This window comes from Diadema setosum, chromosome 2 (genome assembly GCF_964275005.1).
Source record: "Diadema setosum chromosome 2, eeDiaSeto1, whole genome shotgun sequence".
Lineage (NCBI taxonomy): Eukaryota > Metazoa > Echinodermata > Echinoidea > Diadematoida > Diadematidae > Diadema > Diadema setosum.
In genome coordinates, this window is record NC_092686.1 from 303,226 (window position 1) to 329,532 (window position 26,307).

Sequence of the window (26,307 nt, forward strand, 5' to 3'; positions counted from 1 at the left end):
AGTGAGTGCGTGTTGGGCGAGTGGCTATTCGACAGTCGACACGTTAATGGGGGTGGCCTGCAGCACCGTGCGTGGAGGGACATCTTCACATAATTTCACACGTAGTGTGTTGTGTGTGTAGCATGGTTGGTGTGTGGGCGGCAGAAATCGGGTTAAATCTACAGTTGAGATATGATAGTATAGGACCTTATCATTTCTTTACAACATTATTTCAGTTGATTACCTGTGTACAACACGTGTAAAGCACCCGATTGCAGACAGCAGGTGGCAAGCGACCGTTGCAACTACATGTACTTACATTATTACCTCCTCCGAAGAAAATGTACCAGTCCGACTAGAGCCATCATTGAAAAATGAGACGGAATGTGAAATATATTTGGTTGTTTTTGCTCCCAAACTTAACAGTTATGTTGCTCATAAGGCTGCTACGTATCTAGATAATGTCTCACATACAACTGTATCTTGATATTGCATTGAAAATGATATTTGGCGAGAAACAAAAGCTTGAAATCACAGGAATTCACACTGCTGACGACGCCAGACAGTGAAGGTCAACGGCTCAAATTTTCGTTGGTAGTCTCGTCACACATGATAGTTTTGTGTGGATTGTACACGTTCCTTATGACAGCAATTGTGACTGGGTAGTCTAGCTTTACTGCTTATTTGCGTCAGGACTGCTCAACCAATGAACAAGATTCTTATATCACAAAAATGGGCAAAATCTCTTCTTTCTGAAACCGTGCGCCCCAAGTTCGTGCGACTTTCCGTTCTCGAGATATCCCGTGTGGAAGAATAATTGCAAGACGGCAAAATATGCTCAAATCGTCAAATTTGGACTGTTCGCCATAGACAAATCTACTCATAAGGTACTTTTCTGATCAAATTTACGTCACTGCTACAAATGTTACAATAATGATATATACACATAAATAATCCCTAAAGTGTCCACTTTCAGAATCCGGGCGCCCCAAGTTTGCTTCTTAAATAGTTTAAAAGTTATGGCAGATTTTGTGGAAAAATGCGTCGATTTTTGACCCGTTTTACGTGTTATTATAGCGTTCGCGCGGAAGCGCGGCTTCGCAGATGACCGAAAGTTTTCAATATGTTTAACAAACATCGGGGAAAGGAGCACTAGGATTCGAATATGACTGTCACCTTATTTATACTGCTTTCCGGGTAGCTACATACACTGTTGTACGCACTACAACCAGGATCCTTGGTTGCCCACCTGTCCGGCAGTGACACGATGAACTTGAAACAATACCAATACCCAGGCTCTGAAACTCTGACATTGTTATGTTGAATAGTCCAAGGCGGCAAGGCGTATTTAGTGAAAGCAAGAGATTACTATAAAGCTGAGGGGAGAAGATGTGATTATATATGACAGATTTTTAGCACCTGTCTCACTGTATCTGTCTATACGATATGTGTAAGATCGCAACTGAAACATGTCGGAAGAAGGAACCACCGGGATTCGAATCTGTCATCTACTGCTTTCCTGCAGGGCAGCGACAGTATGCGTACCACTAGGCTATATCTCTGGTTGCCATGCAGTGACAGTGAACTTGAAAACTGGTTCCTTTGTCAGACATATTTTTAAAAGAGACAACCTTGATGATGTGTCATAACACATCTCCACCCCTCTGCCTTAATAATCTCTTGCTTTCAGTTTGTTAATGGACCTTGAATAGTAAGGCATTTATAGCTCGCGATCACAATAGTTAAGTGTATAAACTCTGTCCTTTATGGTGCGAGACATTTAGTGAATGCTTTGATTTATATGGTTCGTAGATTATTTGAAAAATGGGCGACATGTTCAATTTACAACAACAGATTTGCAACGACCGAAAACAAAATGTGTCCCTCGATAAGGTTCCATCTTCGGACTGCTATTATTCAATTTATATAAATGATATCTTTAATTCGGTCCATGATTTATAGGCCTATACGTTTCATGAAATGTATACTTTCCGCGGAAAAAAAATATTTCATTTTCTCACTTAAATTTTGACACCCTTAAAAACCGGTTTAAATTCTAAATTGCTGAAAATTAGTGCATGCTTCATTTGCAATAAATTATCATAAAATACTTCACATTCTCAATCCATGAATGCAGCATTCGCATAGATGGCATATGTGATATTATCATATCTTATAGCACTACAATGTCGACCAAATTTCTAATATCAGTTTTGAATATCATACGTTACCTGGCATGATCAAAAGGATATAACCAACTCTTTCATATCCAGACAGATTCAGATTGCCATCTTAACATGCGATACCCATTGGCGTCAAAATCATTCATATAATGCACTATTTTTCATTACGTAAAAATGAATAATATTATTGCATGTATTGTTTCGGGCAATTATTAGATGCAAATGAATTCGTTGTTTTTATTGCCCCCCCCCCAAAAAAAAAGAAGAATATACAGTCAGATTGTATGTTCACATAGTGCTTATTTTAATTAGCGTATACCCTAATGGTTTATTATTCAAGCAGCTAAATGTAGACTATTAATATTGATATACATAGATTCCAAATTGCCGTATATAAATATATCTATATTCCCACTAAATATTCAATTTACAGTATTATGCTTATGTAAAATCTACCTTTTGAGAGAGGCATTTAAACCTAAGCTAACTTCATGAGGTCGCAACCCAGTCAAGCCATGCTTATGCTTACAGTCTTCCTTCTTTGTTGAATCAAATGTATAGGCCTGTATAGCTGCCTTTTATGATTTATAAAAACAATGTGTTGTGATATGCTGTAGTATTTCAGTGTACTTTCGTTTTGCTCCTTTGTAATTGAGTTGTGTTGTGTTTCATTCTTTACAACATTATTATTCATTTTTTTCTCATGCAAAATATAATGCACGTCATAAATTCTTCGATCCTCCAGTGATTGATGGGACCGAAACAATGAAAATCCCCCTATTCCTAAAAACTTCACAGCACATGATTGTGTTCAGATATGAATTTATGCACATCACTCAATCCACATCCTCTTGTTTCAGCCCTCTTGATAGGCCGTATCAATTGCAGGATTTATCGGCCTACTTACATTATCCATTAGGATTTGAGCAGTGTAGACAATATTGCATTTTTCAAATTAATGAGATTCTTTTGTCGAGATATTCATTTCGTGAATTTGAATAATTACGCAGTATCCGCTGCATGCTACTTAGTATAAGGATTAAAACCAACACTTGCTGTCGGGCCGCGGTAGCTCGGTGCATGGTAGTGGAGATGACACCTGTCTCGAGTATGTACTCTCATGATTTTTTTTTTTTTTTTTAAATCATGGCTACTATTAAAATACTAATCAATTCAGTGCATATTTACGTCGATGTAGGGCAATTTGTCCATCAGCTGCAATATTGAAGTTGTCATTCTCCCCAACTCAATCAATCTCCCTCCTCCGGGTTTCTGCGCATCAATATAGGCATCGTTTTGTACGTGCATGTAGGCCCTAACAACTGTTAGATGCAGAATCCGAACCGTAAGTGGCTTCCAAAGAAGATCAAAAACACTTACAAGACACTCTTACAATGGGTAAATGCAATGAGCTAGGTGCGTCGCATTGTCAGTTCATAAATTTTCTTTTGTTAGACATACAGGCCCCCTGCGTGAAATCACCATAAAAAACAGCACCCAAACAGAAATGGGCCTACACGTCTGTAGTTCATGTATCAAACACGTCTTTGAGCGGTCGGTGAGAACGCACCTTTTTCCAACGGTATTATCGCTTGCATTGCCATTGTTCATATCGCGAGCTGCCCCACAGGCGCAGGCACCATGCAACAATGGGGGGCGGTATGAACGTGCCCTGACAATTATCTACGTGTCGCTCTTTTTGGTCGCTTCCTTTCGTCATGGCTTTCCAGCGTGTGCTTATCGTCTGTGCATGTTTCGTCGCCTTTGCACCTTTTTTCAGCCTTGGTATGTCATGGATTGCCAAAATTTTCGTGATTTTTTTTTTTGCAGTGCACCGGTCGTTGCACAAAAGTTATGTGTCTAAATTACGCTAAACAAAAGATTTGGTTCCAAATGCATGAATACAGTCAGTACAGTAGAGAGCAAACGGTCCCATACGTTCATTTCAGTGTACGGTACGGTGACAATCGATGTAGGCCTATTAAACAATTAAATTTTACTAAATTTCTGCGAATCTATACGCAGTTCTCCAGGACTGGAGGAAGTCAACAAAAGAAGAAAGAAGAAGGTAGGGCCTACCAAGTAGGCCCTATGATGTGAGTGTGACGGTTTAAGACATTAACGTAATTTTGTTTAGGATAGGAATAGGAGGAGTAGGAGAGGGGCCTACTGTAACGTTAGGCCACGTACTGTAGCCGTGTAGGCCCTAACGTTAGACTCTATATAGAACCTAGGCTTAGTCTATATGTCTACACTGTATGAGGCTATGTGATGTGAGTGTGACGGTTTAAGACATAACGTAATTTTGTTTTGGATTGGAGTAGGAGTAGGAGAGTGGATCGAGTGGATCGTATCACTGGCTTTTTTTTTTTTTTTTTGGTGGCTCTGAATTCCAGACTGTAGTGTTCTGTTAGGCCTACTCTGAGGATTTTTTTTTTTTTTTTGTGTGTCCAAAATTATCAAATACCAGTTTAAAATATTCACAAAGTCCTGAAAATTATGACATAGGATGGGGGGTTGAGTGTCCGGACACTAAAGACTCTCGTGTACTGACTTGCTTATTTTACTTTGAATACGCATTTACGCACAGCTCCTCACTGACAAACAACTGTTTACGTAGGTGCGTCAATTGTTAAACCAGACGCACTTTACAGTACGCGTCCGGTCCCACAACCTGTCCGGACACCCAATGACAGGGTATACTGTCTGTACAGCTGTAAATCCTATGTTCGTAATTTAATATCACATAAAATTTATCACTAACAATTTGGTTAGACACTAACTAGAAATAGACCCTAAAATCGTAAATTGAGCCACATCAGATTATTGGAAGTGCAAAGTGTCCATTTCAACTACATTGTTTGAAGTTGCATTGTCTGTGGCTTAAACTATTGATGTGTGTAGAAACCTTTTCTATTACATGCTCAGTGCAAAGTCTAGTCAACATGTTGTAGTCTGTACTGGACATCTTACAATAGTGACCAGTTATTGCGTATGCCCACGAGTAAAATCAGAGAAATTCAAACTGCTAGTAATTGACTGTAAATATCTATCATCAATTTAAAAGAACTAGATCTTATTTTGATTGACAACAATCATGTTTGTCTAATAGCTACAACTTGTACATTGTACACGATAAATTTGTCGAACCAAGGAAGTGACCATTTCCTCTTGTTTAATTCATAGCTGAAAGTTGCATTGGTGCAAGCTCAACAAATCAAGTGTACACCACAACAGATGCAGCCCTGTCTTCAGAAACTGTGTTCCTGGTGGAATTTGGGCTTACCTGCAAAAATGGTGTTTCAGTAAGTACTTGTACATGTATTTGTTAGTACAAATAGTGTAGTTTTTATCTTCTTGATGTATAAGAAATGATGCAAATCTTCAGCAGGCCATGGTCAGGTGTATAAACTCAGGCTGTCTGTCGTTTCTTTTCCTTTTTTTTGACCATGACCTAAGCCGTTATTGACCTTTGAGTCCTTAGATTTGCATAGTGAAATGTAAAAGTTACTACATTTTAAGCTGTAGCTTTTTTTTTATTGTGTCGTACCTTTTTATATCAAATGCAACTGTATGCATGCTAAACAATCCTTCATTATGTACAACATACATGTAAGAGTACAACCTGGCGATAAAGAAGTGAATCAACTTGATTTTGCATCATTTAAAAAAAAAAAAACTGATGAAGCAACTTCACATTTCAAACATAGTTATTGTGTAGCTGATCATTTGATGTTATTCAAATGAACAATATTTGTTATATTTTATCATAATGCTCCTCCCATTCTCCATCTATTATTGTCTGTGATGTGTTTTGCAGAATCTTTTCCTGTATGCAGAGGTGGAAGGAATGCAGCTGCCTGTATCTAAATCTGGTGACAACAAATATCAGGTAAAATATCATAATATCTCATTTGTCACATTTAAGGACTTTAAAATGATTCCCACAACACAATGCATTTAGCCCCTTACCAGAGTATCCGTATTTACTCAAATGCCCAAGGGCAATTCTGCAGTTAGGAGAACATGACAGCAATAAAAGAAATGTCTTCATTTTAATCTTTGATATAGGTATCAACTACAATGTAGTGCCATGGATCTTCAGAAATCATAAAGGTCTTTCGAATTTAGTAGATGTTATTTGTTCTTTTTATCGATTTTGCGAGATCTCAAACCATCATTTAAAATGTACATGTGGGACTAGAGACAATCAAATTCACTTAAATGAAAATGACAGTGGGTTCCTTTGATATTTTTCTTCCAAGTTTTGTTATTAAAGGGAAAAAGATGAATACATTACGAATATAATCGCGGAATTGCCTACAAGCTTGCTAGATTGTTAATGTAGCAATGGTCTTATATGAATTCATCCATTATTTTTTCCTCTAAAAAGTGTTTAACCAAAATAATTTTGTTTTTAAGGTGGATACTGTAATGTTTCTGTCAAACATTGAACTCTGTATGCCATATAGTGATAAGAGCGCTATCTTTACATCCATCATCACTGTGTAAACCTATTTGCAATATCAACTAGAGAAGCACTCTGAGAGCGCAGACCTCCGCCAAGCATGCAGCTCATTTCCATTACTGATCTTGTTCTTCCATAGAGATATCAGTGATTTCCACCCATACGTACTTATACTATAGCCAGGGCTGCACACTAACCCATTTTTTCTGTCGGTCCAACCTGTCTCTGTCGGACCGGTAAATGCCCCGTTTTACCATTTTTTACCGGTCCGAACAGAAAATTTACCGGTCAACAACGACAACCTGAAAAAACATTAAATGACTTGCAAACTCATTTTCTTGTTTTTTTTTTTATGGACGTCCCCCCCCCCCCCCACCCATGTACATTCTACAGATTAATATTTTTTGTAAATCTTGCATTATATATTGCACAAGAAATAAAAAAAAAAATAGGAAAAAATAGAATGTTTGTTTGTGAATTACAGTGTAAAATGATAATGAACAAATTCAGATTGTGTCAAATGCGTTTGTGACTTTTTCTAAACATCGGCACACGAACTTGCTGCGTAACCTGCTCTTGGTGGTCAGTTGGATTGCGACGATTTAATGAATTATTTTAGGTGTGATATTTTCTGATGCACGCGCTACAAGGGGTTCTTTATTTTTCTCCCGATAATCTATTCACATTTGTGCATGCGTTCTTGAGAGGTACACGACATGCAGGGCCGAATTCGCAATCCTTTTTTGCGCCCATTTCCACCTCAAATATTAGCGGGTTTGTGACAATTTCATAAATTACTTCGGCTGTAATATTTTCTGATGCACGCGCCAAAAGGGGTTGAAAATGCGTCCTTTATTTGTTCCCGATAAACACTTCGAATTTCGTAAGTGCGTTCTTAAAAGATGCACCACATGGCCGAATTTATGATACTTTTTGCGCCTATTTTTACCCTAAATATCAGCGGGATTGTGACGATTTCAGAAATTACTTCGGCTGTAATCTTTTATGATGCACGCGCCAAAAGGGGTTGAAAATGTGTCCTTTATTTTTTCCCGATAAACTCTTCGAATTTCATAAGTGCGTTCTTAAAAGATGTTTCACACGGCCGAATTCATGATACTTTTTGCGCCTATTTCTACCTCAAATATCAGCGGCATTGTGGCGATTTCATGAATTACTTCGGATGTAACTTTTTGTGATGCACGCACCGGCTAGAATGGTTGATAATGCGTCCTTTATTTTTCTCCCCATAATCTCTTCGCATTCCGTACATGCGTTCTTTAAAGGTATACGACACGGCCAAACTCACGATCCTTTTTGCGCCTATTTCTACCTCAAATATCAGCGGGATTGCGATGATTTTGTGAATTACTTCGGCTGTAATCTTTTATGATACACGCGCCAAAAGGGGTTGAAAATGTGTCCTTTATTTTTCCCCGATAAACTCTTCGCATTTCGTAAATACGTTCTTAAAAGATATACGACACGGCCAAAAGTCATGATTCTTTTTGCGCCTATTGTTTCCTCAAACTTCAACGGGATTGCGATGATTTCATGAATTATCATTCGGCTGTAATCTTTATGATGCACGGGCCAAAAGGGGTTGAAAATGTGTTCTGTATTTTTCTCCCAATAATCTCTTCGCATTTGGTACAGTACATGCGAATACGACACGGCCGAATTCAAGATCCTTTTAGCGCCTATTTCTACATCAAAATAATATCAGCCGAATTGTGGCGATTTCATGAATTACTTCGGATGTAATCTTTTGTGATGAACGCACCAGCTATACTGGTTGAAAATGCGTTCTTTATTTTTCTCCCCATAATCTCTTCGCATTCCGTACATGCGTTCTTTAAAGGTATACGACACGGCCGAATTCACGATCCTTTTGGCGCCTATTTCTACCTCAAATATTAACGGGATTGCGATGATTTCATGTATATATGACTTCGGATGTAATCTTTTATGATACACGCGCCAAAAGGGGTTGAAAATGTGTCCTTTATTTTTCCCCGATAAACTCTTCGCATTTCGTAAATGCGTTCTTAAAAGATACACGACACGGCCAAAAATCATGATTCTTTTGCGCCTATCGTTTCCTCAAACTTCAACGGGATTGCGATGATTTTATGAATTATTATTCGGCTGTAATCTTTATGATGCACGGGCCAAACGGGGTTGAAAATGTGCCCTGTATTTTTCACCCAATAATCACTTCGCATTGCGTACATGCCTATCTACGTTACGGCCGAATTCACGATCCTTTTAGCGCCTATTTCTACATCAAATATCAGCGGGATTGCGATATGTTATTAATTATTTCGTCTGTAATCTTTTGTGATACATGCACCAGAAGGGTTTAAAATGCGTTCTTTATTTTTCTCCCGATAATTTCTTCGCATCTGTGCATGCGTTTTCAAAATTATACACTGCATGCAGGGCCGAATTTGAGATTCTTTTTGCGCCTATTATTATTATCTGAAATTCCAAGGGGATTGCGAATTTTCATGAATTACTCTTCGGCTGTAATCTATATGATGCAAACGCCAAAAGGGGTGAAATTAATGTGTCCTTTATTTTTCTCCCGCTAATCTTTTCCCATTTCGTACGTGCGTTCTTAAAAGGTGTACGTCACGGCCGATTTCACGATCCTTTTTGCGCCTATTTCTACCTCAAATATCAGCGGGATTGTGGCGACTTCATGAATTACTTCAGATGTAATCTTTTGTAATGCACGCACCAAAGGTAAAAATGTGTTTTTTATTTTTCTCCCGATAATCTTGTCGCATTTGTGCATGCGTGTTTGATAACAAACACGGCATGCAGAACTGAATTCAAGATCCTTATTGCGCCCGTTATTTCCTCAAATTTCAACGGGATTGCGTTGATTTCATGAATTGTTATTCGGCTGTAATCTTTTATGATGTACTCACCAAATGTGTCCTTTATTTTTTTTTTCCTCTCCTCTATAATCTCTTCGCATTTCGTACATAAGCTTTTGAAAGATACAACGCGGCCGGTCGAATTCATGATCCTTTTTGGGACGATTTCTACCTCAAATGTAAGCGGGACTGCGATGATTTTATGATTTTTTTTTCTCCCTAGTATTATCTCTTCACATTTTGTGCATGCGTTCTTAAAAAGTACACGGAAGGGCCGATTTCGTGATCCTTTTTACGCCTATCTTCATTATGAGACCATTCTGAACGAATGAAAATATTCATCTGTGAAATGACTGTGTAAAATGAAAATAAACGCAATCAGATCCATTTACTGTATCGTTGAATATCGAATGTCTTTTTACTTTTTCTAAAAATCAACACAAGTAAATTAGTTCTAACATAACTGCCACGCTGCTGCGAAGCCGGGATCGGATTGATCTTGCGTTAAAAAATCATGAGCAAAATGACTCAGAAATGCGTGCGCTTCTATCAATGCTTCTTGTCTGGCATGACCGCCGATCGCAAGCAAACGAAAAGCAGTTACACTGTTCTATTGACCGATTCTGTGACGCGCTATGTGTATTTTTGGCATGGGCGCAGCCATGTAGTGGGTGCATCAGCCGACCCCCCCCCCCCCCTCCGCACTCCCGCACCCCTCTCCCTACATTAGCACGCGCGCAGAATGAAAAACTGCTTTAGCCAATAGGCGTCTCGTACTGAGTGCGCGAATGCTTGCTCAGTGCGCGAACCTTTGTTACAAGTGCGTGATAAACATGTTGCCCGGGGGTGGGGGCAGTCAGACCGCAACGCTGCTGTTAATGAGCTCAAATCAAAAATTTATCGTACGCGCAGGTTTTTGCGCATGTCCTTCTCAGCACCCGAGATTTTGCGAGATAATTCAGAGACAAAGTGCATGGTCTACGAGATTCACTTATTGGCGACATGAAGATCTACTATCCGTGACTAATTGACATGGTTTGTGAATATTTGAAATAAATCACACCTTTTAATGCTTACATTATACAAAATGAGCTTATGATATCATTATTCATATCTCTGCATTATATCGATATTTTCCAAACGACCCTGAGACAAATTAGAACAAGGCTTTCTATTTATTGCCAACCCGACCCGTTCATAGGTTGAATCACCACATGAATGATAGTCAACGTTTTAGATATACCTGTTATAATAGCACACTAAGAACTGAATTGGTCCCTCGCTTACAAAACAATAAAATTTGAAAGTCTCGTCGAGTAAAAATCATAGTGTGGCAATTTGAGATACATGCGCTCCCAGGGTATCATTAGATAAATTACTCAGCGATGTATACAGTGGATTAATAAGTAATAATTATTCTAATACCAAAAAGAGAGCCCCAAAGAACTCATGTGTGCAAACACAGTGCTAGATATTTTATTATTGATTTGTATGCTATTTATTAATGCACTCTACTCTTATCTAGTTGTGCCGAAAAAAAAAAGTTCAAGCCAAAGTTGAGCTGTCGATCAGAGTGGAGTGTTGTTCTTGTTGTTTACGTGGAGATCTTACACCCAGCTGCAGTTGCCTGAACCTGAGCGCGTATACACACATTGTGCGCGCGCGCACACACACACACACACACACCATATAGGGTCCTACACTGTCATCTACACACAGTGTATTACTGTTATGTACGTGTGTAGAGTACACGTTTACTGTCATTCCGCGAGGTGCGTTCCACTCTCCACTCAGAGGGAATTAACCAATCAGAAACGCGTATTCGCGGCAAACTGAAATCTCGTCAAAAATTAACTCTACAACGCAATGATTTATTCGCCAACCTGACCCGTTCATAGGATCAGTCCACATAAAGTCATTATGTTTTCATAGAATGATATTTCCTCTTTCATTTTATACCTCTTCCATTTCGGTCCACCTTAATTTCGTCGATCTAGTGTACCCCTTAAGAAGAATGAAAAATATGCAAATTTTGTGTTTTATAATTTCCTTGTTCAGTATATTTTATATGTCATAACCTTTCAAGTGGTCGAATTTCATCAAAGTACAACTCTTCAGCTTTTTATCGATATATAAATCATGAAGATTGATAATGTCGTTTAGATTTACAGACACTCTAAAAATGTGGTCTCCCAGCTCATCACGTATTCATGTCCGCGAGGTCCATGCATACGCGTACGATAAATGCGAAGGCTTTTCAGGACGTTGCGGTCTGACTGGGGGAGAGCAGGGGGGGGGGGGGGGGGGGTCGGCTGATACACCCACTATGGCTGCGCCCTGTGCCGTAAAATGTCTGCTGCCCTCAACGAACCCGAATCGGTCAATACATGCTTTGCATGTATTGCATTGCATGGCAGTGCGTGAAAAGCGCCAAATGCGCAAGCGAGCGCGAATAACTGGTCGACTGCTAGTGCTCAAAACTAATATGTTTACTGTACAAATTGCACCGGTAGACATAAACGAAAACTTGCGTAAAACTTGTTGAACAGTGCGATATCTTGCCTTCTGTTTCTTCCTGATCGGGGCTGCTCTTTTTCTTTCTACTGACCCCACCAATGCTTTTTTCCTACTGGTCATGTCGGACCGGTAACTTGTGGATTTCCTGAAAAGTTACCGGTCCGACAGTGACTTTTACCGGTCTTTGACCGTCGGACCGGCGCCAGTGTGCAGCCCTGCTATAGCATGCTGAAAGTGTTTGTAGTAGTGTGCTGAAAGTCTCATGATTTCCTAATATAGAAGCCTTTGTTACGTCATAAACCCTCAGCTGCAGAAACTAGCAGAAACTAGAGCACGCACTTTAGTGCGCGCATGCAAACCTCAAATACGTGCAGCCGGAACTCCAAAGTTCATTGACCCTACCTGCCAAAATGTCAAAAATCCTTCATAAATTCCCCAAAAATTCTTGGTTCACTACCAAAAGTTAATTGTTTGTTACTTGTGTCATTCTCAACCTTTCCTGCAAATTTCATCCCAATCCGTTAACTACTTTTTGAGTTATTTTGCACACGGACAAACGAACGAACGAACAAACAAACCAGCGGTAACGAAAACATAACCTCCTCCCTTGGCGGAGTTAACAAAGCGTGTAAGTGTATTTGATGCAACATGCGTTACCCCGGGGTACCACGTTGTATAGTGCCACCTCACGTCCGCTCGAGGACAGCCGCAGAGAAATGCATGCACTGTGTGTGCATGGACATAGTCATTCCCATGCCACTGCATGTTATACTATGCATGCATGGTACGCTGTGCTAGCAATAGTGTGTGCTTCAGTGCAGTGCAGTGCAGTGCAGTGCATGGCTAGAGCGTGCTACAGTAGCTCCAGCACCAAGATAATTTCTACTTTTTGGCAACCCAGGGTGCAACCTTTTGAAAAAAAAAGAAAGGTAATGATTCAACAAAATGGATGATTGTCCCCGCCGAACGAGTTCGAGCAGGGGACTATGAAACGGGCTCCGTACGTGTGTGTGTCTGTGCGTGCGTGCGTGCGTGCGTGCGTGCGTGCGTCCGTCCGTCTGTCCGTGTGTCCGTCCGTGTGTGCGTCCGTGTGTGATCAAAATGTTCAATTTGCTACTTCTCTGTCATTTATGAGCCAATTTTGATTCTGTTTGCTTTATATGATAGCACTACGTGGGAGCTTTAAAACTTCTACACAGAATTTTGACCTTTGACTTCTTTGACCTTTGACCTTGATTTTTGACCTATATTGTACATTTTGCTACAAAATGCTACTCCTTCGCCATTTCTAACCCGATTTCGATTCCGTTTGCTTTATATGATGGACTAGTTGAGGGCTTCAAAACTTCTACACAGAATTTTGACCTTTGACTTCTTTGACCTTGATTTTTGACCTATATTGTGCATTTTGCTACAAAATGCTACTCCTTCGCCATTTCTAACCCGATTTCGATTCCGTTTGCTTTATGTGATAGCACTAGGTGAGAGCTTCAAAACTCCTACACAGAATTTTGACCTTTGTCTTCTTTGACCTTTGACCTTGATTTTTGACCTATATTGTACATTGGCTACAAAATGCTACTCCTTCGCCATTTCTAACCCAATTTCGATTCCATTTGCTTTATGTGATGGCACTAGGTGAGGGCTTCAAAACTGCTACACAGAATTTTGACCTTTGATTTCTTTGACCTTTGACCTTGATTTTTTACCTATATTGCACATTTTGTTACAAAATGCTACTTCCGGCGGGGACATATATTACGCACCGCGTAATTTCTACTTTTCCTTGTTTTTATTTGGTACCTCGGGATACCATTTATGTCATCATTTTCTACTCATTAGCATATCACTTCTTGTTCATTGTTTTGTACAATTTGGTAACGTGATTTATTCGATCTTGCCTATGATTATTTCTTGCAGGTCTTATCTGTTAATTTTGTATCTTTTTTTACTTATGTAGATATCACATCTTGTTTGTTTCTACATGTTCATTTACTTTCTCTTTTGTTGCTGTTGTATTATGTGATTTTTAACTGCAATGTGTGCTATTTGTAACAGGGCTTACTTGAAAAGCAGGCCTTTGGGCCCTGAACGTGACTACCCTGTTCTCTTTTTAAATACAACTGAATAGATAAATAAATAAATGTGTAAGCTCTGTTACCATTTCAGTGATCTGACATATACCTACTCTGATCATTTGAAAATTGTAGGTGAGCTGGACTGAGGAGCATAAAAAGGCTCCATCTGGAACCTACAATGTCCGCATTTATGATGAAGAAGGATTCAGCGCACTTAGGAAGGTATGGCATTGAATTTCCTTGTATTGAGAAGTGCTGTGTGGTGTCGTGTAGAGCCAAATACATCATGTGCATATTTTCTTTTACCACATACACTTTTCTCTCATTTTATTTGAAATTCTAAGAAGTCTTCCTTTTACAGAGGAATTTGGACCAGTTTGAAGTTAATCAGAAAAGACAGAAACACATTTTACAAGCACAGCAATAACAATTTGATTTGAAAAAAAAAAAAAATTACAAGTAAGCAAATTTTGGAATTTATAGATTCACTAACTTTTGCAGAACAGTTCCCGAACAGTTGATATGAATGTGAGACTGAACTGATGATGTCATCACCTCACAATTTTCCATTCATTGTGTGGAGGGCAAAAAATTGAATTCCTGTGCAAAGAAAGTGAAAAGCATACACCGTAATGGTACAACTTTGTATTTTGTGACTGAATGATTTTAATGTAATGATTAGTCAGATGTGTTAAGATTTGAAACGGGCAGGATGCTCCGAAACATAAGATTGGAAATTACAAGATTTTATACATAAACTCTATGGCTTGTGAAGATTAGAAAAACTTCGCAATTTCATAACTTCCATAACTTTTATCCAATTTAAGCAAAGTTTTTCGGTTGTGTTTGTGAAATTTACTCTTTTTTTTCAGACTAACTTTTTTTCAGACCAACTTGTCTAGAATCCCCCTTTTTTTTTAAAAGCCAAAATTGAATTATGACAGTTAAATGTCTATGAGTTATAAATATGATTTGACTATTGTGGTTTAAAAATGATAATCATGCTAGATTACTAGTCAGTGGTTGCTTTCTGAGACTGCTGGCAGTGATTTTGAAATGATGAGAAATGATTTGTAGAGTGTGTAGGATCTATCAACAACAACCCCCCCCCAAAAAAAAATATATATTTATATATATATGTATATATATTTTTGTCATTCACAGGCACAAAGAGCAGGAGAAGAATCAAAAGTGAAGCCACTTCTCACCATTCCAGCTGAGCACCCTGTAAGTACATGTATTAGCTGTGCATTTGTATGTTCAAGTAGGAAATCATCCAGTGCGATACATAGTGTGAATTTACAATGACCAGTGAGGTAAATGCATGTTTGCTTAGCATTATACATTTGTAAATGGTACAGGACCCAAACATCAGCAACTGCCATTTCAAATGTCATTATCCTCTTCGGTTCTACTCTGAGAGTAGATATGACCATCCTAGCATGTAATACCACAGAGTCTTCTTCAAGAATCTTGCCTGTAGAACCAGACTCTAAATAATCAATAAACTAATTTCAAACACATGTGTCCAAATTTTAAGGCAACTTCATCAAAGTAATAGGATATCTAACTTTCTGTTGCTGGTGTGGTGGCAAAATAAGTGGAGAAATCTGTGTAGTCCTAATGGAAAAAAGAAGATTTTTAAAGCTGTTTGTAAGTACTGGCCCATACTTAAAACTCAAAGGGAGTAAAGCTCGCTAAGAATGTAACCGAAAGATAAACTATTAGAACTACAGAAGAAATGTATGCCAGATGATTGTTTCTCTATCTGCAAGATGGTGCTAGCTTATTTGCACTCTGTGTGTCAAGCATAATGTTGAAGAGGAGAATGATTTTTTGTTGTTGTTGAAAGGAAGGATTCTTTCCTACTGTTTGTAAATTGACAATTACATTCCACATGATTTTCCTCTTCCTCAACATGGAGAGGCTCCAGTTTGTCTCATTTCCATGATCATTGATATACCTAGACATGCAATATGTATTTTATAGGCATTTAATAGGCAAATCAAAGTAAGAAGTGCACATGAAAGGTATCATGTGTGTGTTTACTATAGTTTTCAAGTGGCATCAACTCCCTGAAAAAGAACCTGGGATCACAGCACATTTATTCAAAAAATTGAATGTCGCTTTAGAATCATTCCATGAAGAAAAAGCTTTGAAGAGTACATTTTACTACTGTATGATATGAATGGTTAAGAAATTCAAGGATTTGTTTTTCCTTGAAGTATAGTCAGAAATGTATTTTAACATTTTAAATTAAGGTGTATGGTTGGGGCACCACCTATCGGCAGGGCACCTTCCCATCGGCACACTGCGTATCATGGCTGTTTGCGTATAGAACGAAAAAGTATGCACGGGATAAAGTGTCATTAGCTATAAAAACAATAAAAACGAAGAAACGAAAATCAAACTCAAACAAACCATGCTAAAAATTACACATCCGCTCAGTAACGACGCATGGCTGTGAAATTCACGTGTATTACCTATGGCCTGTGAAATTCACGTGTATTACCTATGCTGTGAAATTCACGTGTATACCTATGGAGGGGAGGGGGTGCCGATCGCAAGGTTCCCTTTTTAGCTGCGCGAAGAAAACGGAACGCACGCACTAAAATTGCGCTATTTTAAAACGGAGATTCATAATCAACGAGACGGTCATGACATTCAAAACTGCAGTATTTATGTCATATTTGAGGTAAGAATTAGGCGGATTTGTATTATATTTTTTGAATAAACAAGCTACAGATCCTTAGGGTGACGATACGTGGTACCCCCAACCCTACAGTGGATTCCCATTATAACGAAGTCCTCGGGACCGGCAGTTTTCTCTCGTTATATCAAAATTTCTTTATAGCCGAACAAATCATCAATAAAAATATCATATAGATCCCATAATGTTTCGCCCTGAATTTTTATTTTGTTTTAACCAGAATTTCATTATAACCATGTTCGTTATAATGGGAGTGCACTGTATATTATATATGCATAACTGTATGTGACTTTTGAATTGTGTTTCCTAATTCCTGTTTCCAGGGTGTGTCCAAGGGACCATGGGTCAGCACTGAACTCATTGCCACAGCAGTAGCAGGACTTGTTTGGTATACAGCATACAGTGCCAAGAAGAATATACAGTCATAACAGTGATGGAGAAAACGTAGATCCTCCCCTAACCCTCTTTCTAAAACAGATAGTCGACATAGTTTGCGTAGGCTATCAGTAATTTCAAGCATTGTCTCAGCAATACTAGGATTAGCAAGTACATGTATAGGGTGACATGAGTTTGAATGATTGTGTTTAATGAGCATACCTCTGAAACTGGGTTTAGATATTATGAAGTGTCAATTGTGACATTTATGTCATTTTGAGGTCAAGATAAAGAAAAGCCAATATTTGTTTGTAGTGAATGCTGACAGGTTATATTGGATTTTCATCCATGTTCAAAAATAAGAATTATGTTATTTCTTCCGAAGAACTCAAGGCATTTTTGTGTATACACTCTACACACATTTGAAGCCAACCAGGAAAAAAACAACTTTCTCTTGACCGTTGTAAGTTTGAAAGACATTTCAACATCATAAAGACATACAAATCATTACCAACTTGGTTGAAAAGTGAAAAATTCTCAGTTGAATTGATCTGATACAAATGACAATTATATGAGAGTTACCTGGTATCCAGATGGCAGACTTAAGTATTTTTTTTTCCACATTTGATTGTATTGTACATGTATAAGATATCTCTGTCATACTTGTTGTTGAGCAACATCCTGAAAACCAGTGATTTATATAAAGTGGCTTCAAGAATTTAGAATGGCTTCCTCTCTTTTCAGGCACAATGATCATAACAATAAACACTAAGTATGAATTATTCAAAAATTTACTGTCATTCCTATGTACTGAGTGTAACTTTGAGAAGAAAGAACAATGAAATTTCATTTGCTATGGAGTCCCAAAATATATGGCTATTTAACCCACATGTGAAATGACAGGGTGCTTGAATAATATGTGTTGCAAGAAATGAGTCAAATAGATGCACAAATGAAGAGGAAGGGAGTGGAATAAAAAAAAAAATGCTCCTTAAATTGGACATGTGCATTTATTTGTTAGTGACCACTCTATTTAATGATCAACAGTTGACTAACAGAATTGACAAACATAAATGCACAGCAAAATATTATGGTAGCTACAGTTGTCTCAACATTTAGACAAATCATGAAAGACTGATATTTGATACCAGATGCGTGTGTGTGTGTGTGTGTGTGTGTGTGTGTGTGTGTTTGTGAGTGCTTGGATCAAAGTAGCAAGATTTCATGCAAAACACTAATATCTCTGTATATTATTTTTTAATGTATTTTCCCTTGTTTTTTTATGGACATGGGTATGAGGGATTCATTTTTAGTAGGGTCTGCATTATTTGTACGAGGTGAAACATAAAAGATGTGCATAGAAAGGAAATCTACATGCCGAGCCCTCTTCCACGTGTGCATGGGTGTGCACACTTGAAGATGTTGGCTCTCTTGAAAAGTCAAAATAGTTTAATGTAAAGTACAGACCTCCACCAAGCAGCTCATTTCCACCCATACACACATGTTGAAAACTCCCAAATTTCCCCAATATTGTAGAAGCCTTTTGTTTTATTAACATCATCAGCTTCTAGCTGTAAGACACCTCTCCTGAACAGAGCACGTGCTGTAGTGTGCATATGCAAACCTCAAGTACGCGCAACTTGAACTCTCAAGTTCATTGACCATATCTACCGAAAGAAAAGAAATCCTTCAAAAATTTATAAATATCATTCCTGGAACACTGCTTGAACTTAACCATCTGTTCCTTGTGATATACACATACCTATACAGTACACTGTATTTGCAAGCAAAGACCTAAAATTGTCGAAAACATTGAAAAAAAAAGTGGGACAGGAATAGCTAGGATTCCAAATCATTTATGTAATAATAACATAAAAAATCATGTACTCACATTCATAAAATGAACAGACAAAAACGTGGACAAGAAATAACTTTGAACCTGATAGTGGTACTTGTAATCTTGTGTCTCATTAATGTGTGAGAGGGAAGTCCAGCATTGGGAGAAAGGAGAACAATGAAGGGAGAGAAAATAGAGAAGGGGAAAGGAAAAGAGAGGAGAGGGAGAGAATAAACAATGATAAAAGAAACCCAGAAAGATAGATAAAAATAGTGAGCAGGAACAGAGGGGGAGAGAGAGGAGGGAGATAGAGAAAAACATGGGAAATAACCTGAAATCAACAAAAGGCAAACAATGCTAAATCCTGATTTCAAGTTTCAACACAATACACCGGTACCGGTATGGGAATGAGCAATGGGGTAGGTTTCACATTAGGAGCAGTATATTCAAGAGCAAATGGAGTACTAGTACGTACCAATGTATACATAATATTCATCTATGACAATAATATTCGTGGTAAGACACATCAATATTAATTGATATTATCATGAGGGAAAATTACTTCAGATGCAAAACATTTGAAAATGTGATGAAAGATGCAAAAGATGATTGTTCTTTCGTAGACACCAATTTTTAACATATTAATTCCTGACCGGAGGTGGCGCTCTACTAGTACTTCCCACGAAACAAACTGACTTGTGTACAGTCTTGAAAATATGTTTCAAAAGTAGGCAGTGGCCGCGATTACAGAATGATAGCATGAACCACCCCCACACGCACAACAGCCTACACACTGCAACAATACGCGCACACTCGTTGTGCTTGTGTGCATGCACGAAACACGTACAGCCATCGTTCACCTGCTCATGATACCCATGGGTGTTCGGCACTCCATTGAAGTGTGTATGTTATGCGCTGAGAATGCCTTTACCTATTTCACCAATACGCGATACTGAGGATCTAGGACTGGTGTAAACACTTTCCGGAAGTAAAACCATAAGAAGTCACGCACACAGGTGTTTATACTCTGGAAGCCAAAAGTCTGCAACAGTGCTGCTCAGCTGTCATGACGGTAAGCTCTAATTTAATCGTAACTTACCATGCTTATCAGTTGTTTTGAGAGATGGGTCGCTAGCTAGCTAGGCTAGGCTGCATGTGCAGGTCCAAAATGAAATTAGAGTCTAAAACGGCGTTATACCTTTTCAGCAGTGAAACCAGGGTCAAAGGGTATCTAGTGGTTAGTGATGGGCAGACTTCACTCCACAAAGCTACGACGCGTAACCACGTTAACGTTAGGCATGTAAAATTTAAATTTAATGACACCCCATCAAACTGAAATGACATGCCAAGGACTGGTCAGGGCAGGGGCCATGCTAACTGCGACCAGCCCCAACGCGTACAGCGTTGGGGCTGCGCCGTTTTCGCATTCAGATCTTAACTTGTAGTCTCTTGTACAAAACGGGTGCCGTTCCAGCGCTATATTTCCTTTATTTTTCAACAAAAACTTTTGTTAACGCTTAACCGTTAGATTCTAGGAATAGCAATAATAGATAGGCCTAGGTTACCTACTTGCATCTTGTGCGCTTGTGCAAGTTATTGTGAGTTTAGTCATGTTAGTGAGCATCGGTGAGCTGAAGATAATTCGGCTATCCTGGGTTTTAGGGGTCTAAATTATTTTGGGCTGCTAACTTCAGCACAGGCATAGATACGGACTATGGAAAGCCAAAATGGTTTCACCATAACCCTAACCCTAACCGAAACCCTAACCCTAAACCCTAACCCTAACCCTAACCCCAACCCTAACCCCAACCCTAACCCTATAACCCTAACCCTATAACCCTAACCCTAATCCTATTTGGCTTTCCATAGTCCGTATCTATGCCTGTGCTGAAGTTAGAAGCCCAAAATAATTTAGACCCCTAAAACCCAGGATAGCCGATAATTCGCCTTATAAAGACAACATTTTCTGCATCATAAGCAATGAAATGCATCAAACAGTCGCCGATTGGAATCATTTAGGTTTAATCGACCCATGTAAGTATTCCTAGTAGTTTTTGTTGAAAAATAAAGGAAATATAGCGCCGGAACGGCACCCGTTTTGTACAAGCAAGAGACTACAACATTAAGATCTGAATGCGAAAAACGGCGCAGCCCCAACGCTGTACGCGTTGGGGCTGGTCGCAGTTAGGGCCATGCATACATAGCCATGGCCCCAGCAAAATGGAAAAAAAAAAAAAAAAGAAAAAGAAGAGAAAAAAGGGGGATAACTGCGATGAGTTCTCCCTAACCCAGAGACTCCAACTCTCCCGTTTTCGACGGGAGATCTCCCGCCGAAAACCTATTTTTGCAAAATCTCCCGTTCTCCCGTTTGAGATTTAATTTCTCCCGCCCTGGCTCTTTGTCTCCCGTTAGAAAGGATTTCTTACATATTTCTATCGTATGTTGAAAAAAATAAGCCTTAGATAGCACCAGAAAGCATCTAGAACCCTAGCCCGACCAGACGCTGTTAATACGCTACGCGAATACAGCGTCTGACCAGCGAGCGGGCACCTTCAAAGTGGGGAACCACAACACAACTACAAAACTTATGAAAATTTATACGTTCTTTGTAAACAATATACACGATACCAAACGTTACTCACCTTAAGTGCATGCTTGTATTACAAAAGGTTCGTAATTCCATTGAGAGCCCTCGTGATAAGTCCGTGGAACCAAAAAATGATACTTTCTGGCGGATTCCCTAACACCGTCGGGGTTCATCGTTGCAGAATTCAAAATGGCGCCTTGATCTCTGCGGAAATCTTTTGCGTGCGTGTGATGCGCTGCTTGAGTGTTGGTGTAGCAGCACGGTCAACAGCGCGACCTTTAGAAAGGGCATTCAGATCATGTGACCTCCCGGATATTGGAAATGGCCTGGCGTGAAAGACGATGTACCGTTCGTGAACCGTTCACACATGCTGCATATACCCATCATTTTAGGTAAGTTATTAAATCTAAATTTCAATATTCATAGCATAGATATGAAGTCTCATTATCATTTTGTTCGTCAGATGAGTTTGAAGTGACAAAAAATGATCTAAAGTATCAAAATTCAATCCGATCGCATGCGATCGTTGGACCCTCTTCGTGTTTGGAGCTTCGTTGGTACAGCCCTGTCGCGCTACGTATGTACAGCGGCGACTGGGCTGTGTGGGAATTTCGCGCTTCGCACACATCAATTTTGAGTCTCCCGTTTGCTAGGGGTTTCAGGCGGGAGAATCTCCAGATCAGAAGGTACTTTGGGTTGGAGTCTCTGCTAACCCACACTGCCAGTGCCACAGTATCGTATCCGTTCATAACTGTGTGAAGGAGCGCCCCGGGTTATCTAGAGGGCCGCGGGGGGTAGACCTCTGCCTCCTCTGGCACTGAAGTTATGAATAGTTTTCACCAGACTTTAACCATGACCAGCCCGACAACTGTGTGAAGGAGCGCTGTAAAGGTTTGAATAGTGCTCTACACAGTGGATCTACAGTATAAACAGGGAGGTCTATAGATTTCTAGCCGTGTTATATGTAAATGAAATCTGTCTATGTATCAGTCCAGGAAATCTGCTCATACTATGTGGAGGGCTCCGTCTCACAAGGCACTCTCGGATCTCCCTCTCACGAGCACCTCTGGGGTACATATGTACTTGGGAGGCTCCCCGCAGTGCTCATGAGACCTCCCCTTAACTTCTCTTCACTTCTCATCCATCTCACATATGTAGGAAAATGGTCGCGGCAAGTTTACACTGTGATTTTTTTTTGTTACACACATATGTCCACTCTCCATAATGATGGGAAGAAGAAAATTTCCATCTATTTATTTTGATTAAAAGAAAAAGGGCACACCTTTGACCACAGGGGCATGACGGCCAAAAGAAAAAGGGCAAGTAAACTTATGGCCTTGAGAATACTCTAGGGCCGGGGTAGCCCGACCAGACGCTGTAAGTACGCTGTGCGAATACAGCGTCTGACAGACGAGGCATGCACCTTCAAAGTGGGGAGCCACAACACGACTACAAAACTTATGAAAATTCATACGTTTCTTATAAAAGATGTAGGGCCTATACGTTACGTTAAGTGCATGCTTCTATTACAGAAGGTTCATAAGTCCATAGAGAGCCCTCACAATAAGTCCATTGAACAAAAAAATGGCACTTTCTAGCGCACAGTAGAACAGCGCAGGAGTCCCCGACCGCCGGGGTTCATCGTTGCAGAATTAAAAGATGGCGAGTTGACTACTTGGCATCTATTGCGTGCGTGTGCGTGGCTGGAAGTGCAGCGATCTATTGCGTGCGTGCGCTCTCTGGTAGCAGCACGCACGGTCGACAGATCGAGTGAACTGCCGATTATCAGATGTACCGTTCGCACATTTTTGGTAAGTTGTAAAATGTGAATTTCAATATTGATAGCGTAGATATGAAGTCTCATTATTGGAGATTTGCATTAGATGAGTTTGAGGTGACAAAAAAATGATCTAAAGTATCAAAATCCAAAGCAATCGCATGCGATCGCTGAACTCTCTTCGTGTTGTGGGTCACGTCGGTACAGCCCTGTCGCTACTAATACAGCGACTGGGCTGTGTATAGTTAGGGCTGGGGATGTCACGACCAACCAAAGAGGCAGTGATGGCCATGGCCGTCGATGGCTGTCGATTGATTCCAGCCCTGCAATTAGATAAAATTTTAAAGAGTAACTTCTTTATTTTTTGGTAAAAATTCTATTTTGTAATGTTCATACATACAGGTTCATATATAAAGCATTAAACTTTGGGTAAAAATTGCATTTGTAGGTGCATACATGTACATGTGCAGGTAATGAGATTTTGCCTAGATGTGCCCAAACCTTTATGGAAAGACCCATAAACTATGTATAATTCAGTTGTATTGCAATACAGGTAACATATCAAATTTTTCAATAAAGCCACAATGTTTAAGGAGACATCACTAATTTTCTCAATGAACCATAACTGTAATGGTTTATAAATTGTAGTGAAACTATTGTTCACATGATATTTAACAATACTAAATTAATATGGTTATACTGAGTAACATTTTACATTCCTAATTGGATGTTTCTATCCCTATCCTAACTCACATTTTCGAAATATTTGGAAGCACCAAAGCTGTTTTTTTTTTTTTTGCCCATGTGCACATTGTAAATACATGTAATGGCTTTAAAGTGTCCCAATACACTTGAAATCATAGTGTGTCCAGCAAGAAAACACAAACACAAACACACATGCACACACACACACACACACACACACACACAGAAACAGCCATAGTTCACATAACCCTTGAAAGTATACACATTTCAATAAATCAGATCATATATCTAACAATTTGGCACTTGCGCTCTGCGCATTTAAGTTCTGCTCTGTATTATAAGTGTCGGTACTGATGTGTGCACCTTCTAGCTATTCGTGTACATTTTTACAAATAATATCAAGATTCCATGTCAATCAGTCACTCACGTGCGTTGCATCACTATCATTCAAGACGTAATTGAAAGAATGGGGTGATTGACTAGTCTGACTAGTTGTTTTTGTTTATCTATTCTTTTAAATTTATATTTAAACCCCAATTAATAAAAATTGGAGGGACAAGAATTCTAATATTTTGCAGAGGTCGTGCCTCAGATAGATTCTACATGACATTTTTAATGCAAACATTTAATACTCAGGGTTCAGGTGTGAGTTCCTTCAATCTGTCTCCCTCTACAAATTAAATTTGTTAAGATCGCAAAAGCTGCTGATATGTAAATTAACAAACATGTTGGAAAGCAGTAATTTGAGTTCCACTGGTTACTTTTTTCCGACATTATTCATTTACAGATCAGCAGTTGCAATCTTAACAAATTTCATTTGTAGAGGGAGACAGATTGAAGAAAACTCACACCTGAACCTTCACCCGTGTGAAAAATATCTTGCTGTCTTATAATACTCAGGGTACGGTATAGGTAAACTTGAAGCCATTAATTTTTTTACATTTATTTCCCAGTGTCTTCTGTCCTTCTCATTGACTCTACTTCTGTCTCATGTTAATTATGTACTGTAATTCTTGATGTTTACATGCTTCTCTTTCTGTTTGATTTAAACCTCTTTTCATCAACACCAGGACAAACCAGTCGAAGAAAATGGGGATGGGCCTCCAGCAGAGCCATTTGAACCATGGTACCAAGTTACCATCAGTGATGCAACAAAGAATGGAGAAAACATCATCTTCAAAATCAAGACGCTTAAGGTACAAACTCCATCTCTGTTCTCTCATATACAATGCCTGTATAACCTTTTTTATTCCCTCCCTAGGTGTCTATATGAATTGCACAATTGTGGTAATGTTTTATGAGAGGGGTATTAGTTAGAGTGTGCATCAAGCTGTGCTTCAGAATAGTATTATTATGCAAAATACTTTTTAGCCTTGATCCAATGATGAGGGGAAGATTGACAGAGTATGCCAACTCAGGGATTTAAAAGAGCATTAACAGTGGATGAAAACATATTGTGTGAAAGCAGAACTATAAAACCAGTAATCTCTGAAGAAATATATGTCAATTGAAAGTATAGCATTGATATGCCAATCCTCCCCCCAATTATTTTCCTGACATGGCTTTCATTATGATGCATTACAAATTTTTTCTCAAACTTGGTAGGCATTATTGCCAGCTTGATGAAATATATACCGTATGGTACCGTACAATCTTTACTAATCTTTTTCTAGAGAACCAGAGGTGATCAGCTAAGTAGTGCTATGAGTACGGTAAGTAGATCGGTGACTATAGGCACCTACTGTGGGTTCAAGTTTATTCATTGCAGATCCAGGGATGGGTGGGGCTGGGGTAGGGGGGTTAAGTTGGGCCTGATTTTGCACATTTGTCTTCTTCTTCTTCTTCAAAACGTTCAATACATCTGGTCACATTTGCCAAAAACTTGACAAGCATTATCACCAGGGTGACAGAATATGTAGAAATTGGCACCATGACCCCAGTGCCAATGAGGCCAGAACATCCCCCCTCCCCAAATTGAAAAAAACAAACCCTATATAACAAATAAAATACACAAATGGACACCATACCCCCTTGAGGCCCTCAAAGCTGCCCCCCGTCCCTGAAGTTTTCTTAAAGCCTGTTCTCTGGTTATAGTTTGCTAGAATGCGTGGAAGGGGAACTTACGATAGTCGGGTGAGCATGGCATCTTTTGTATTGGGTCCTGTATATCAATTAAAACCTCTGTTATTTTTATTTTTATACCCCC

General features: G+C 39.2%; 2 protein-coding genes across 2 annotated transcripts in view; both read left to right on the top strand.

The window, feature by feature from the left end:
* Positions 1–3,812: 3,812 nt before the first annotated feature.
* On the top strand, positions 3,813–18,191 carry LOC140238562 (translocon-associated protein subunit delta-like). Its single transcript, XM_072318465.1, has 6 exons — positions 3,813–3,947; positions 5,349–5,467; positions 5,983–6,054; positions 14,243–14,332; positions 15,275–15,337; positions 17,144–18,191. The coding sequence occupies exons 1-6, from the start codon at positions 3,881–3,883 to the stop codon at positions 17,246–17,248; spliced, it is 516 nt and encodes a 171-aa protein (XP_072174566.1). The 5' UTR covers positions 3,813–3,880; the 3' UTR covers positions 17,249–18,191.
* Positions 18,192–20,006: 1,815 nt separating this feature from the next.
* LOC140238572 (sorting nexin-5-like) overlaps positions 20,007–26,307 on the top strand; it is a 50,961-nt gene continuing 44,660 nt past the window's right edge. Inside the window, exons 1-2 of the mRNA XM_072318475.1 lie at positions 20,007–20,104; positions 25,172–25,297. Coding sequence (XP_072174576.1) covers positions 20,099–20,104; positions 25,172–25,297 — 132 coding nt within the window. The 5' untranslated portion in view covers positions 20,007–20,098. The remainder of the gene's footprint in view (positions 20,105–25,171; positions 25,298–26,307) is intronic.

Bases quoted from the DNA above. Each gene is read 5' to 3' on its own strand.
- LOC140238562 (XM_072318465.1), top strand. From the start codon at position 3,881: ATGGCTTTCCAGCGTGTGCTTATCGTCTGTGCATGTTTCGTCGCCTTT. The intron at 14,333-15,274 runs GTATGGCATTGA...TGTCATTCACAG, and splicing joins GATTCAGCGCACTTAGGAAG to GCACAAAGAGCAGGAGAAGA. The intron at 15,338-17,143 runs GTAAGTACATGT...TCCTGTTTCCAG, and splicing joins CCATTCCAGCTGAGCACCCT to GGTGTGTCCAAGGGACCATG.